The sequence below is a fragment of the Saccopteryx bilineata genome, chromosome 3, assembly GCF_036850765.1.
Source record: "Saccopteryx bilineata isolate mSacBil1 chromosome 3, mSacBil1_pri_phased_curated, whole genome shotgun sequence".
In the NCBI taxonomy this organism is placed as follows: domain Eukaryota; kingdom Metazoa; phylum Chordata; class Mammalia; order Chiroptera; family Emballonuridae; genus Saccopteryx; species Saccopteryx bilineata.
Window position 1 is genome coordinate 278,704,097 of NC_089492.1, and position 16,961 is coordinate 278,721,057.

The 16,961-nt window shown below is 41.7% G+C and overlaps 1 protein-coding gene across 23 annotated transcripts in view; it reads left to right on the plus strand.

Moving 5' to 3' along the window:
• The window catches only part of EIF4G3 (eukaryotic translation initiation factor 4 gamma 3), a 345,052-nt gene that overhangs the window by 266,059 nt on the left and 62,032 nt on the right, over nucleotides 1-16,961 (plus strand). For 21 of the 23 annotated variants that reach the window (XM_066270204.1, XM_066270207.1, XM_066270205.1 and 18 more), the window contains 3 exons: nucleotides 10-207; nucleotides 15,637-15,783; nucleotides 16,633-16,869. In XM_066270204.1, coding sequence (XP_066126301.1) covers nucleotides 10-207; nucleotides 15,637-15,783; nucleotides 16,633-16,869 — 582 coding nt within the window. Of the gene's footprint in view, nucleotides 1-9; nucleotides 249-861; nucleotides 926-15,636; nucleotides 15,784-16,632; nucleotides 16,870-16,961 lie in introns of those variants that run through there. The other 2 variants (XM_066270225.1, XM_066270224.1) reach the window with 2 other exon arrangements.

Below are 16,961 nucleotides of genomic sequence, written 5' to 3' on the forward strand. Positions count from 1 at the left end.
CCCTTCTAGGAACTTTTTAGAAAAGTTCGAAGTATCTTAAATAAATTGACACCACAGATGTTCAACCAACTGATGAAGCAGGTGTCAGGACTTACTGTTGACACAGAGGAGCGGCTGAAAGGAGTCATTGACCTGGTCTTTGAGAAGGCTATTGATGAACCCAGTTTCTCTGTGGCTTACGCAAACATGTGTCGATGCCTAGTAACGGTAAGAAGAGAGGAAGGAGTAAAACCAGAAATCTTCAAGAGGTATATTCTCCCCTCACTACACATTCTTCCCAGAAGTGTTATTGGGGCAACGTAAAGGGGAGAATATATTTTTAGCGCTTATTAATATAATATCCTTGTTTTATGAAAAGAATCTTTAATAAAATGTATACTCATCTGTGGAGGGGTTATGGAGACTAGGCTGAAACGGCTACATATGGTCCTATCCAATATGAGGAAGACTGCTTATGGTTTTAATTACTAATGTGAATTCTTGTCAGGGGCATGCAGTTTTTCATGGGGTGCCATCTTATAGATATAAAGCAAATGCTTTCATTCACATTTAATTAAATTCAAAATTGAAAAACATGTTGGTTCTAATTCTAGCCTCAGTGAAAATGCTAGGTTAGTTGTAGTCATAAAGGGCTCAAAACTAGTCGTTTTATCTCTTAAAAGCTATTAGATTTCTTTCTTTTTACATTGTCCATAGCCATTTAATCTTCACAGCCTGTCAAGTTTAGGGCAAGAACAAGTGGGAGACTAGTTAGTGTTCATTGTCCTCAGCTCTGCAGTCATAAAGCTGCCTTGTCCCATCTGTGTTTTCTCTTGTTACCAAGGTGCTTGTGTCAGAAATGTTTGTGTTTTAACATTTGAGGTTTTTCTTAATTATCACAACTCATTGTCATCGTGCCTTGCTGTGAAAGCGCAGAATTCTGTCATCCCACCAATATATTTGAGTACCTGTGTCAAAGGTAGGTAAGTCTTTTGGGACTTTAGAAAAGTTACATCTTCTGTCTTTAAGAAACTAAAAAAAACCCAAAAAACAGCATTAACAAGAAAAAAATCACGTATAAAAGGTATTCTGTGATACTGTATGTAGTGTGTTAATGCTTATATGGATGGTTTAAACCAGCAACTTTCAAACTTTTTTATCTCGTGGCACAAATAAACTAATTACTAAAATTCTGTGGCACACCAAATAATATATTTTTTGCTAATATGACAAATAAAATAGGTATAATTTTGATTCATTCACACCAGACAGCGATTGTTGTGTTGGCTGTTGTCATTTTTTAATTTGCTAACCTAAGGGAAAAGATGTCAGTGCCTCTGACTAGATAGTTCGGTATTGCATGCTTTAAAAATTCTTATGGCTAGCGTGCGGAGGACCCGGGTTCGATTCCCGGCCAGGGCACACAGGAGAAGCGCTCATTTGCTTCTCCACCCCTCCGCCGCGCTTTCCTCTCTGTCTCTCCCTTCCCCTCCCGCAGCCAAGGCTCCATTGGAGCAAAGATGGCCCGGGCGCTGGGGATGGCTCTGTGGCCTCTGCCTCAGGCGCTAGAGTGGCTCTGGTCGCAACATGGTGACGCCCAGGATGGGCAGAGCATCGCCCCCAGGTGGGCAGAGCGTCGCCCCTGGTGGGCGTGCCGGGTGGATCCTGGTCAGGCGCATGCGGGAGTCTGTCTGACTGTCTCTCCGTTTCCAGCTTCAGAAAAATGAAAAAAAAAAAAAAAAAATCTTATGGTATGCTGGTTGAAAATCACTGGTTTAGACAGGAAAATCAAGTTGGAAGGGGGAAAAAATAACTGTTAGTGGGAGAGTGACAAACTTTGATGAATCAAATGGAGTTTGAGTTGGGCCTGGGAGGGCGGGGGCACTAGGATAGAGTAAGAACAGCATGGTCAGGCAGATTCAGGTTTGAGGTGGTGAGCATGACATAATGGTTACAAACACTGGTATTGTAGTCTGCCAGCTCTAGGTTTAAAATTTTAGCTTTAAAATTTAAATATAAGTTCTACTCTGCCATTTGCTAACTTTATAATCTTAGAATTGTTACATAACCTCTTTAAGCCTAATTTTTAACCCATGAAGTAAGATTAATTCATATAACTTCAGGTTACAATAATGAAAAAAACAAAATAGATGAGATTGTATATATGATATAAAGTTCCTAGCTTAGTGTTTGGCCTGTAGTCAGCGCTAAATTAGCAATTTTCAACCTTTGTGCCAAAAATATGAAAAGATTAATTAACTAGATACAAAACCATGCAGTAACACCAGATATCTAAATTTACCACATATTGGTAAATATGTTAGTCAACAAGAACTCCCAAACAGTACCTGTGGGAATATAAATTTTAACAGCCACTTTGGAAAAGAGTTGAGCATTATCTACTGAAAAGTTAACGTTAATTTTCTGCTATAAACTAGCATTTTCATTCTTAAGTATATACACAACCAGTACACATATATTTCCTCTGTGCCAAGAAGTATATACAAATATGTTCGTAAAATTTTCATAATGTATAAAAGTGTGACAGTGTCTATCCACAGAATGAATAACCTGATTACATGTTCATGTTCATAGTAGGACAATGAACCCACGCTACAACTATACACACATGGGGAATCTCACAAGAATAAGCTCTAGCTAAAGAAGCAGTACTCAAAAGAGTATGTACTATGTGATTTGTTTGTTTAAAGTTCAAAAATGAAACAAACTATGGTGTTTGGGGATGCATATTTAAGTGGTAAAACAAAGAACAGCAAGAAACTGGTTATTAAAAATACAAAATAATGGGATTAAATTTGGAGGCTGGGAAGTGATAGTGCTTTGGAAGGAGCATTCACGTGGGGCTCTAGGAGGCTGTCAGTGTTGTTTCTTGACCTGGTGCTACACCTGGCGGTGGTTGTATGAGTTTGTTTTGTCATGATTCATTGACTTGAACCTTAAGGAGTAAAAAAAAAAAAAAAAAAAAGAGCAGGAAACAGAGTGAAAAATAGTGTCCTGGGCTATTGAGCTTTACTCTAATGTATAGTTTCTTGAAAAGTAAAAGATTTAAAATAAATAGGACAAAATGTTAATATTTAACAGTTAGGCCTGACCTGTGATGGCGCAGTGGAACAAACATTGGTCAACCTGGAATGCTGAGGTCGCTGGTTTGAAACCCTGGGCTTGCGTGGTCAAAGCACATATGGGAGTTGATGCTTCCTGCTGCTCCTCCCCCATATTTATCTCTCTCTCTCTCTCTCTCCTCTCCTCTCTCTAAAATGAAATAAATTTTAAAAACAAAAAAGAAGATTTAACAGTTGGGTGATATATACATAAATGTGTGCTATATTATTTTGTACTCTGTATGAATGGAAATGGAGGTTAGCCAATTAATTATTTTTCTAAGGTGGCATGTCTATCAACTAGTGCTGGCCAAAATTGCAATGTTAATATGTTTCATTAATGCCAGCTTTAGCAGATTTCTTTTTTCCAGACTTCTGTTTACTGTGCTAAATGTGTCTTGTGATATCAAAAAAGAGGGATCTACTCTGCATTTTTCAAACCTTCTAGACCAGGGGTCAAGTACCTATGGTTCGCGAGCCAGCTGTGGCTCTTTTGATGGCTGCATCTGGCTCACAGACAAATCTTTAATAATAAAAAAATAACGTGGCCCTGGCCGGTTGGCTCAGCGGTAGAGCGTTGGCCTGGCGTGCGGGGGACCCGGGTTCGATTCCCGGCCAGGGCACACAGGAGAACCGCCCATTTGCTTCCCCACCCCCACCCCCTCCTTCCTCTCTGTCTCTCTCTTCCCCTCCCGCAGCCAAGGCTCCATTGGAGCAAAGATGGCCTGGGCGCTGGGGATGGCTCCTTGGCCTCTGCCCCAGGCGCTAGAGTGGCTCTGGTCGCGGCAGAGCAACCCCCCAGAGGGGCAGAGCATCGCCCCTGGTGGGCGTGCCGGGTGGATCCCGGTCGGGCGCATGCGGGAGTCTGTCTGACTGTCTCTCCCCGTTTCCAGCTTCAGAAAAATACAAAAAAAAAAAAGAAGACAGCACACAAGAATTTAAATAAATGATTCAAAACAAGCAACTAGAAAGAAAAAAAAATAACGTTAAAAATATAAAACATTCTCATGTATTACAATCCATTCATTTCCTACCGCTCATGTTCATGGCAGTGGGTGGCTGGAGCCAATCACAGCTGTCCTCTGGGACAACACCAAGTTTTTATTGGATAATGCGTAATGTACACAGGTCGTTGTAAGGTCAAGAAGTAAACTTTCGGCCCTGGCCGGTTGGCTCAGTGGTAGAGCGTCGGCCTAGCGTGCGGAGGACCCGGGTTCGATTCCCGGCCAGGGCACACAGGAGAAGCGCCCATTTGCTTCTCCACCCCTCCGCCGCGCTTTCCTCTCTGTCTCTCTCTTCCCCTCCCGCAGCCAAGGCTCCATTGGAGCAAAGATGGCCCGGGCGCTGGGGATGGCTCTGTGGCCTCTGCTTCAGGCGCTAGAGTGGCTCTGGTCGCAACATGGCGACGCCCAGGATGGGCAGAGCATCGCCCCCTGGGGGGCAGAGCACCGCCCCCTGGTGGGCGTGCCGGGTGGATCCCGGTCGGGCACATGCGGGAGTCTGTCTGACTGTCTCTCCCTGTTTCCAGCTTCAGAAAAATGAAAAAAAAAAAAAAAAAAAAAAAAAAAGAAGTAAACTTTCCTCCTTTTAATCAAGTAGTTAGCTAGCTAATTGCAGAAACCGTTTTGACGAAGAGGATGGCTAAAAGAAAGATGAGGAGTGTCGTACTTTTCAGCAGGAATGGACAGAGGAATTTGCCTTTGTGGAGAGAGCAGGTTCTGCAGTGTGTCTAATATGCAATGATAAAATTGCATCGATGAAACAGTCAAATATAAAGCGGCACTTCGACACACTCCATACTACATTTGCATCGAAATATCCAGTGGGGGACAGTACGAAGAAAGCATGTCAAGAGCTACTGTGCAGAGTGCAAGCTAGTCAGCCGCAATTCCATGTTTGGACCCAACAAGGTGACTGGAATTCGGCTAGCTTTGCTGGTGCTTTAGCAATTGTGAGAAATGGAAAGTCATTCACAGATAGGGAGTATGCCAAAACATTCATGTTTGATGTTGCCAATGAACTTTTTGACAACTTTTTGGATAAAGACAAGATAATCAAATGAATAAAAGACATGCCTCTGTTGGCAAGAACTGTTTACGATCGTACCATCATGATGGCAATCTTGAGGTAACACAAGTGAAGGACATAAATGCAGCACCATTCTTTTCTCTCGCTTTGGATGAGTCAACAGACGTAAGCCATTTATCCCAGTTCAGCATGATTACAAAGTATGCTGTTGGAATACCTATGTGAGGAAAGTCTTTCTGTTTTGCCTATGAAAGAGACAACAAGAGGGGAGGATTTATTCAAGTCTTTCAAAGAGTTCGCTAAAGAAAAAATCTACCGATGGATAAACTTATTTCGGTGTGTACTGATGGTGCTCCGTGCATGGTGGGGAAAAACAGAGGATTCGTAGCGCTTCTTTGTGAACATAAAAAGAGACCCATCCTAAGTTTTCACTGCATCCTACATCAGGAGGCGCTTTGTGCTCAGATGTGTGGCGAGCAGCTTGGTGAGGTGATGTCGTTGGTAATTTGGGTGGTCAACTTTATTGTTGCCCAAGCTTTAAATGATTGCCAGTTTAAAACACTCTTGGATGAAGTTGGAAAAATTATCCTGGTCTGCTTCTGCACAGCAATATGTGTTGGTTGTCAAGAGGGAAGGTGCTCAGCCGTTTCGCGGATTGTCTCAGCGAAATCTGGACTTTTCTTGAAATGAAAAACGTTGAGCATCCTGAGTGGCTCCTGAAGTTCTGCTATCTCGTGGACATGACTGAACATCTGAACCAGCTCAATGTAAAAATGCAAGGTGTTGGAAATACAGTCTTATCCCTTCAACAAGCAGTGTTTACATTTGAAAACAAGCTCGAACTTTTCATTGCCGACATTGAAACAGGTCGTTTATTACACTTTGATAAACTGGGAGAATTTAAAGATGCGTGCACAGCAAGTGACCCTGCTCAACATCTTGATCTCCAGCTGTTAGCGGGCTTCACATCTAATCTCCTGCAGTCATTCAAAGCGCGCTTTGGAGAATTTCATGAACGCACTCATCTTTTTAAGTTGATCACCCATCCACACGAGTGTGCAGTGGACAGCGCCGACCTGAGTTACACCCCCAGCGTCTCCGTCAGAGATTTTGAGCTACAAGCTGCTGACCTGAAGGCCTCAGACATGTGGGTGAATAAGTTTAAGTCACTGAATGAAGATTTGTAAAGACTTGCACGACAGCAAGCAGAGTTGGCGAGCAAACACAAGTGGGGAGAAATGAAAAAACTTCAACCCGTGGACCAGCTGTTAAAATTTGGAATGGGCCTGACCTATGGTGGCACAGTGGATCAAGCGTTGACCTGGACCGCCAAGGTCGCTAGTCCGAAACCCTGGGTTTGCCTGGTCAAGGCACATACAGGAAGCAACTACAGTGAATTGATGCTTCCTGTTCTCCCCCATCTCTCTCTCTCTCTCTCTCTCTGTCTCTCCTCTCTCTAAAAATCAATCAATCAATAAAAAAATAAAAAAATAAAAACTTGGAATGCGCTTCCCGTCACATACCACACACTGCAGTGTGTGAGTATTGCTGTACTGACAATGTTTGGCTCTACGTATGCATGTGAGCAGTCTTTCTCACATCTGAAGAATGTTAAGACCAACCTATGATCACGTTTAATGGATGGAAGTCTCAACGCCTGCATGAAGCTTAACCTCACCATATATCAACCAGACTACAAAGCCATCAGCAAAACCATGCAGCACTAGAAGTCACGTTAATGGTAAGAAGTACTTTATTCATCATTGGTTAGCAACAGCATAACAACATTATTAAAAAGAATTCAGAGACTTATTGTACTTTAAAAGTGTTGGTCTTACATAAAATGCACACATTTACTTGTATTTAGTGTTAAACATATTGTATGGCTCTCACGGAATTACATTTTAAATACAGTGTGTCCGTAAAGTCATGGTGCACTTTTGACTGGTCACAGGAAAGCAACAAAAGACGATAGAAATGTGAAATCTGCACCAAATAAAAGGAAAACGTTCCCAGTTTCATACCTATTCAGTGCAGTTCGATGTGGGTTCACGCACAGATTTTTTAGGGCTCCTTAGGTAGCTATCCTGTATAGCCTCTACAGACTCATCACTGACTGATGGCCTACCAGACTGGGTTTCTCCACCAAACTGCCAGTTTCCTTCAACTGCTTATCCCACCGAGTAATGTTATTCCTATGTGGTGGCGCTTCGTTATAAACGTGCCGATATTCACGTTGCACTTTGGTCACGGATTCGAATTTAGCGAGCCACAGAACACACTGAACTTTCCTCTGTACTGTCCACATCTCGACTGGCATGGCCGTGGGCTGCTCCGCTGTATACACGGTGTTAACGTCATCATCTGTGCATGCGCACATGCTGCCACATCATCCTACAGAAACTGGGAGGCTTTTCCTTTTATTTGGTGCAGATTTCACATTTCTATCGTCTTTTGTTGCTTTCCTGTGACTGGTCAAAAGTGCACCATGACTTTACGGACACACTGTATGTGGCATTCATGGCTCTCTCAGCCAAAAAATTCCCGACCTCTGTTCTAGACCACAGGCACTGTTCTGGTTTTTTTTTTTTCTTGTGTGAGAGACAGAGAGAGTCAGAGAGAGGGACAGATAGGGACAGAAAGACAGGAAGGGAGAGAGATGAGAAACATTAATTCTTCATTGCAGTTCCTTAATTGTTCTTTAATTGCTTTCTCTTCTGTGCCTTGACCGTGGGGCTATAGCAGACTGAGTGACCCTTTGCTCAAGCCACCGACCTAGGGCTCAAGCTGGTGAACCTTGTTCAAACCAGATGAACTTGCACTCAAGCTGGCGACCTTGGGATCTTGAACCTGGGTCCTCCAGATCCTAGTCCGATGCTCTATGCACTGCACCACCGCCTGGTCAGGCTGTTTTGGTATTTTTTGTAGGATTTTCTTAAAGTTAATTATTAGTTTGCTAAATAATACCTACCAATTGACTGAGGGAAACTGAAGACAGTATAATAAACTATTACCTGGAGGAGGTACACTTTTCCTACCCATCGTATTTATTGTTATTTCAGTAACTTCCTTGTCATTATCAGTATGTTCTACTGAGTCACTCACAGGTTGCTGCAAGGTCTTTGGCCTGATTCATAGTAATAAAAATGTATAGACTTAGGCCACTTGTCTGGATTATCAGGTTGGTCATTTGAAATAATGAAATTTCATTATAGTCATTATATGGTCATGAGGAATAGTAGTAGTAAGAGTAAGGAGTCATGTAATTACAGCAATATTCTTTGAGAGATATATGCTAAAATGATTACGTGTAACTATTTAATCCTCACAACTATTCTGTTATCCCTATTTCACAACTTTCTCTGGTATTTACAAAATTGCCTAAATAGGGATTTTATATTTATAGAGGTTTTGACTATTAAATACTAGAGCCTACCTTAAACAATGGTTCTCATCCAAGGGTGGTTTTGTTGGCCAGGGGACATTGGGCAATGCCTGGAGACATTTTTGCTTATGGCTACTGGCATCTTAGTGGGTAAAGGCCTGGGATGCTTGTTTATAAAAGTCCTATGATGCATATGACAGCACTCCACAACAATGAATCGACCAACCCAGAATGTTAGTAGTGTCTAGGTTGAGAAACCCTGGCTTAGATTGTTGAGATTTTAATATTTAGGAAAATAATGCTTGTTCTCAATGTTTAGAGCAGTTTTTATTATTTTTCTTTCTTTCTTTCTTTTTCTTTTTCCTTCCTTCCTTCCTTCCTTCCCTCCCTCCCTCCCTCCCTCCCTCCCTCCCTCCCTCCTTTCCCTCCCTCCCTCCTTTCCCTCCCTCTCTCCCTCTCTCCCTCCTTTCCCTCCCTCCCTCCCTTCCTCCCTCCCTCCCTCCCTCCCTCCCTCCCTCCCTCCCTCCCTCCCTTCCTTCCTTCCTTCCTTCCTTCCTTCCTTCGTTCCTTCCTTCCTTCGTTCATTCATGCATTTCTTCCTTTCTTTCTTAGTGACAGGAGGCAAGATAGTGAAACAGACCTGCACAGGCACCCGGATCAGGGTCTACCTGGCAACCACATTTTGGGCTGATGCTAGCTACTGAGCTATTTTTAGTGTATGAGGCTGTCGTGCTCAGACCACCCAAGCTATCCTTAGCACCCGTGCTGATGCATGAACCAGTCAAGCCACTGACTACAGGAGAGGTGGAGGGAGAGAAGGGTTGGGGGAGAAAAGCAGATGGTCACTTCTCTAGTGTGCCCTGATCAGGAATTGAACCTGGCACCTCCGTACACCAGGCCAACACTCTATCCACTGAGCCAGCCGTCCACGGCCTAGAACAGTTTTTAAACGTCTTTTTCTGCCTCCATGTCATTTGTTTGGATCAAATGACACCTCCATTTAATATATATTTCTTTCATTACTTTGCAGTGATTATCTAATTTGAGGGCTTGAGGATACAATTATATTGTTGTGTCAGTTTTCTATGACTTCTTAAAGAGAAGGGTTTTTATGAAAGGAATTCTTTAGATTTACAGAGGAAACTGATGTAATAGTGTTGCCTTTCTGAAGTTGCTCTGTAAATACCATAGTATGCACACCGACATTTATACATACACACAGTTCTCTGTGTCTTCCACACTCTGAGGGAAACTTCCAGCACATAGGCTTCAGGGCATCATCAGAGATAATAAGTCAGGCTCTGGAGTATGCTGCTGCTTCTACTAGTTCAACTAGGAATGGCTGAGACCTGCAAGACCTTCATAGGCTGCAAAGCATTTAATCAGAATTCGAACTTCTCTTAGGAGGAGGGCATCTGAATTAAGAGGCATATGGAGAGGAATGGACAAAAGAAAATGTCCTGTATCTAAATCTGTACTTAGATAAAATTTTAATTGGATTATTGGAACATTGAATTGCTTTGCTTTTGTTTTAATCATAATTTAAATGAAAATTCCCATCTCGGAACCCCATTAGAAAGTAAGCTCCTAAGACAGGGACTTTTTCTGTTGTGTTTTTTTCTTTTTTTCACTGGTAAATTGCTAGTGCCTAGAATGGTTTCTAGCACATAATAGACCCTTGGACTGTTGTGAGTGGATAAATGAAAGAAAAAACTAGGACTGTGCTTTTGTTACTTTAATTTCTGTGTGTCAGGCAGGCACACTTCAGCTCTAAAGAATGACCTGAAGGTGGATTTTTGAACATCTGTTTTCTGTTTGCCAGATAGTGTTGCCATTTTTTAAGTGTTTTAAAATAAGACATGAAAAGAATGACAGGACTAAACATAGGAAGAGACACTAAGAATAAGGAAGACAATTAAATTTCATCAAAAATATAGCCTGAAATTACAAACATGGAAAGTTGGTCTTGGGCAACAGCAAGTGGCTGGAATCAACAAGAAGGAGTGGCATGTGCAACTTGCCTGCTGAAAGATGGAAATGCTTTGAAGAAAGGATTGATGAGAAATGGCTTTGCCTTTCATAATTAGACCACCCTTTTTGGATCTTGTGGGTGTCCCTCAGGACTACATACCTCTTCAGATGTATCTAATAGAGATGTATTTTGATAGATGTGTTCATAGCACATATGGAATATATTATGTTCCGTTTTAGCAGGTGAATTGAAGGTCTGGACATAACCACTGATGGGGGATAGTATCTCACCATGGATTCATGAGTTATAATTGTACAGTTGATTTATTACTGTTTATTTCACATTTTAAATTGAGCAGGGGGGTGCCAATTGTTTATACTAGTTATTCCAAATATTTTATTTCATACCAGAATATGTTTCTGGAGCAAAATGGCTACTGAGCCATGGATTACCATTAGTCGTTTTATGTTCTGAGACAGCATTGAAAATCCTAAGCATGCTAAACAAGTCCAGGCTTGTCCTTCCATTTTCTACACTCCTATCTGAATGCCGAGTGCCATAATTAACACCCAGCAGACAGCCCTTCGTGTTTCCCTCGGAGCTGTCCTTTTAGGGATAAATCTATCTACCTCAACACTAACACATATGTTGGCGTGTAGGTTCCGTTGCTTAAGGAAAATGACTACCTGTTGCTGACATGCATATCCAAGACTGCTGGCTGACCAGGATGTGGACAGGTCTCAGCACAATATGAGATGATGCGCTATTAGTTTACAGTGTAATATAATGTCACAATGTTAGTTTACATTGTGCTGAGTGAAAATGAAAAGGGAGGTGCTGTCCAGGAAATCAAGCTTACCAAGCAGCTTACTAAAATACAGAATGTAGCAAAAGTAGGTCTATAGTTGTTCATATGGAAAATAATTCAATAACTAATAAATATTAATAATACAAAGAATAAACTGTTTCACGTACTCACAACTGTAAACCAACCTTTGCCCCACCCAGTATTTCCTGCTTCCTCCCTGAGAAACCACCTGTGAAGCAACCTGTTTGAAGCATATTATATAGATCATGGACTGCAGTTAAATGAAAATTACAGTTTCCAAAAAGATCTTTTTCTAACCCTTGCACGTCACCTTTCATTTTTGCTGCTATTTATGGTCACATTTTTAAGCATCTACCTTGTCCACTGTTATAGACTAAATGTTTGTGTGTGTCCCCCCAAAAAATATTCATATTCCCCATGATGGTATTAGTGCCTTAAGAGAAAGACACTAGCGCTTCCTCTCGTCATCAAGTGAGGACACCAGGGAAGGCAGCTGAGTGCAAACCAGGAAGGGAGCCCTCACCAAGAATCAAATATGTTAACACCTTGATCTTGGACTTCTAGCCTCCAGCACTGTGAGAAATAAATGTCTGTGGTTTAAGCTACCAGTCTAAGGTATTTGTTACAGCAGCTTTAGTAAAGTAAAATAGCCACTCTTCATGTTCTATTCTAACCAATTTCATTGGGTCTCCTGACTAGTCAATGCCCAGTAGACAACACTGGCTAACTTAATACTGTCATCATCGTATTGAATTTATAATAACAAAAACAAAATTCATGCATGCATCAGTGTTCTCAGAGGATATATTCTCACTGGCCTAGTCCATATTTCCCTGTTAACCATCCCCAAAGGACATTAGGATCGTGTTCCAAAATAAGTCTTCAGGGAAGTTGTGCCGCTAAGCATTCATTTATTTAAAGCTACATATGTACGTGCAGATCTGTGGACATTCAGCCAATTGTTTAGTTTTAATACTTCCATATAAAGAAAAAAGCTTATGTACAGTTATATGTTCTTGAGGTTTGGGGATAGCAGATACTCATTTCTCTTGCCTATTGTGGTTCTCTCCCTAATTGTTTTGTGAGCTACCTTTGTTATATACTTTCTTTGATATCTCTATTATTACAATATAAGTTACTGTTAATTTTTAATCATAAACATTTGTCAAATAAAACTCCCAAGTGTTCAAATATAGCTACAATCACTTACTGGAATATGTGCGCCAGCCACTATTACTTGCTTTACTTACCAGGGGTTCCCAAATTTTTACACAGGGGGCCAGTTCACTGTCCCTCAGACCGTTGGAGGGCCGGACTATAAAAAAAGCTATGAGCAAATCCCTGTGCACATATCTTATTTTAAAGTAAAAAAAAAACAAAATGGGAATACAAATTTAAAATAAAGAACAAGTAAAAAAATAAAATAAAAAATAAAGAACAAGTAAATTTAAATCAACAAACTGCTGACCAATATTTCAATGGGAACTGTGGGCCTGCTTTTGGCTAATGAGATGGTCAATGTCCGGTTCCGTATTTGTTACTGCTAGCCGTGTGTCCTGCGTCACCGGAAGTACTATATGTGAGCGACTCCACGCTTTGCAGCGCCACCACATACAGTACTCCAGGAGCACAGGATGTGGATGCATCCTGTGCTGCTCTCACTGACCACCAATGAAAGAGATGCTGCTTCCAGAAGTGTGGTGCTGCCAGATAAATGGCCTCAGGGGGCTGCATGAGGCCCACAGGCCATAGTTTGGGGACCCCTGACTTAGACCATCTCGTTTCATCTTTCCAACTATCCTGATAGATGTTATCCTCATTTTAGAAAGAAACAGGTTTGATGAGGCTAAGTAAGTTGGTCAAAGTCACCAGACAGACCTGGGATTATAATTTATCTCCAAAGCTCCTATTTCAACAGCTACTTTATAATGTCCCTCAATCTACAACCATTGGAATGTCTCCTTTTGCAGATGAAGAGATTGAGGCTCAATGGAGGTAGCTTGCTCAAATTTAAATAGCTGATTATTTACAGAGTTAGGACTCAAACCCTGGTTTTATGACTCAAGATTCCAGTGCTCTTTTAGTTTCAGTGTTCTGAATATCCCAGTTACAACTTTCTTATCTGTGGCTTATAAAGTGCTTCCACCAAACCTGTTTCATTGCATGTTTAAAGTTGCACTCCAGGCTAGACACAGGTATTGTGCCTTTGTTGTTTTGGATGATGATACTGAGACCTGGGTTAAAAGAATTGCTTTTGTTTAAAAGCAAGTTAGCAAATATTTTGATCCTTAACCCAACCCTTTTAACATAGACCTTCCCTACATAGAAAATGTAAAAAACGATGCCCTTTGTGTGGAGAAATTGCTCCTTTTGTATAGAGAAATTCTCACTTGCCCTGTGTCATTTCTACTTGTTCCTATAAAGCCACAATGTCACAAGTTCTATTTATTCTGACTCATTTTAGTATTAGCTTCTCTCACCATAAGATAGTGTCTTGGATTTTCATGTGGTTGTCTACATTCTTCCCATTTTCTACATATTAAACCCAAAATGCGGGAAACACGTATTTAGGACTGATAAGATTATGGCCCAGGTGATTATTTTTATCTTAAGAATTATGTCCTCAGTGTTAATAAAGGTAATGCTAGTGAAGATGTCAAGAAGCTGGATAGGACTTTTGACTGGTTTACTTGTGCTTCTTTAAAGTAGCAAATTAGATAGAATTACTGGTTTTTAGAACCTTTTTTGCTTGTTCTGGAACCTAATGTCACATTGGCTCTCTATTATGTACCACCTTGCTCATGGATGTGCTTCTTGGTTCTCTTTTGTACAGCGGTGCTGTGTTTTCTGGGTCCTATATGGGAGTAAACAGTATACTTTTGGCTTTTGCTTTGGAAGTCCTTCACTTTCGTGTTGTGGTGTTGCTTTTCTAAAAGGCTTATTAAATGCCTATTTTCTTCTCTGATCATAGAGTAGGTCTGACTATGAATCTGTAGTCAGTTTCATTTGTAGGGCCTGAGTTCAGCGATAAGGGCGTGTTTGCTTTTCTGTGGTTGTCCAAAAAAGTATCTGATGACCTATCCGATGACCATATCCTCTTCCTAAGTTAATATTTTCTGATGAAGATAAATGTAATGATACAGTTGATCCTTTGGTTGATTAGACTGGACTTGTTAAATGGTCCTTCTGATGCCATAGGGCCATGATGGCGAACCTTTTTATAAAAACTGCCCACTTTTGCAGTGCTGGTCAACCTGGTCCCTCCCTCCCACTAGTGGGCTTCCAGCTTTCATAGTGGGCTGTAGCTGAGCAACCAAATGGCCCCGCAATTGGCCCACCATGAAAGCTGGAATGCCCACTAGTAGGCGGGAGGGACCAGGTTGACCAGCACTGCAAAAGTGGGCAGTTTTTATAAAAAGGTTTGCCACCACAGCCATAGGGTTTGATAATGTTGGTGTACCATCTGTTCTACCACAAACATACTATAGCATCATATAGTCTCAGTCCTCAAGAAGTTTCTCTAGCCATTCAGCCTTCATCAGCAGCTGTCTTAAGTCCATGCAGGTTGATAACATTAACTCTTTTGTAAGTATAAATACAGTGCATCTTGTTTGTTACTAATCTAGGGCAAATAACATGCATTTCAGAACTTTGGGAGTCACTTCGTAATTCCAGAAAAACCATTTTGGCATATCATGCACTAGCTATTCAAAATGGTGTTCAGGGGGATTTCATCTGTAAAGTAGAATATTTTAGTCGAAATTATATATAACCGTAGTATTTTGATAGTCAAGGTAAGTACTGGCATTACAGGGTCTTAACAGTCCACTGAGGAAAAGATATCTCAAAAATTGTCAAATGTGTTTTCCCTTCTGCTTTTTTCTAGAGTAAGGATCTCACCTACAACAGTTTTCCTGTGGCCATGAAATTCATGTCATTTCTATTTATTTCTTTAAACCAAAGTACCTACAATGGTAGTGAGAAAAAAGTAATAATCCTACAGATTTAAAAATTATCTCTCGATAAGTACAGGTTCATAGTAAATAATAATATATTGATTTTCAAGTCAGCTGGAGGCAGAGCCAGCCATAAAAGATGCAGTACATTTATATAGGAGGGATTTATGCTTTCTGTATAAAATTTAAGACACCTTTCCATTGGAACATGAAATGCTTGAAGCTACATTGTATACCTCTTGTAGAATGCTTACCTGTAGTTCAGTCAGCATTATTTTGCAAATAAATAAAATAGATATTTTGAGAAAACCATTGAATTTATTTAAGTGATCTTGCTGCTTTTGCATTTTCCCATCTGGATGCAGCTGAAAGTACCCATGGCGGACAAGCCTGGTAACACAGTGAATTTCCGGAAGCTGCTCTTGAACCGTTGCCAGAAGGAGTTTGAGAAAGATAAAGCGGATGATGATGTCTTTGAGAAGAAGCAGAAAGAACTCGAGGCTGCCAGCGCTGTGAGTATTTTCACAGAAAGTGCTTGTGCAGTTTGAGTGTTATCAAATAGAATTTTCATGAAGCCAGCTGCTACGTGTCCCTTCTGTAATAGGTGCCTGTGGCCTTTGTTTTCATTGCAGAAATTATATCAATGTCTAGAAGAATACTTTATTTCTTTTAACATTGCATGTTAGAGCAACTCAGTCTTCTAAGGCAGGGATTCAGAACCATCTTAAGAGAGGTCACGGAGAGCCCTGGCCGGTTGGCTCAGCGGTAGAGCGTCGGCCTGGTGTGCGAGGAACCCGGGTTCGATTCCCGGCCAGGGCACATAGGAGAAGCGCCCATTTGCTTCTCTACCCCCACCCCCTCCTTCCTCTCTGTCTCTCTCTTCCCCTCCCGCAGCCAAGGCTCCATTGGAGCAAAGATAGCCCGGGCGCTGGGGATGGCTCCTTGGCCTCTGCCCCAGGCGCTAGAGTGGCTCTGGTCGTGGCAGAGTGACGCCCCGGAGGGGCAGAGCATCGCCCTCTGGTGGGCAGAGCGTCGCCCCTGGTGGGCGTGCCGGGTGGATCCCGGTCAGGCGCATGCGGGAGTCTGTCTGACTGTCTCTCCCCGTTTCCAGCTTCAGAAAAAAAAAAAAAAAAAAAAGAGAGAGAGAGAGAGGTCACGGAGAACCAGAAATCTGAAATAGATGCAAACCTTTGGGTATAGTTCATTTTTCTGAGAAGTAGGTCTTTAGTTGCAGTCAGATTCTCAAAAGGTATTTCTGACCCCCAGAACGGGTGAGGACCAGGAATCAAAGTGTATGTTCTTAGTCTCTACTGTGCAGTACTGTTTTCATCATCAAGATCCTATTATTCCTTATACAATAGCCAGAGGAGAGGACGCGGCTCCACGACGAACTGGAAGAAGCGAAGGACAAAGCCCGGCGTAGGTCCATTGGTAACATCAAGTTTATTGGAGAGCTTTTTAAACTCAAAATGCTGACAGAGGCCATCATGCATGACTGTGTAGTGAAGCTGCTGAAGAATCACGATGAAGAGTCCCTGGAGTGCCTGTGTCGCCTGCTCACTACCATCGGCAAAGACCTGGATTTTGAGAAAGCAAAGGTAAACATCCCGAATCTCTGAGACCTCCGGCAGGGACTCGGTCACTGCAGAAGCACTAGGACAACCAGCAGAAGCATCCCATCTTGCCTCAG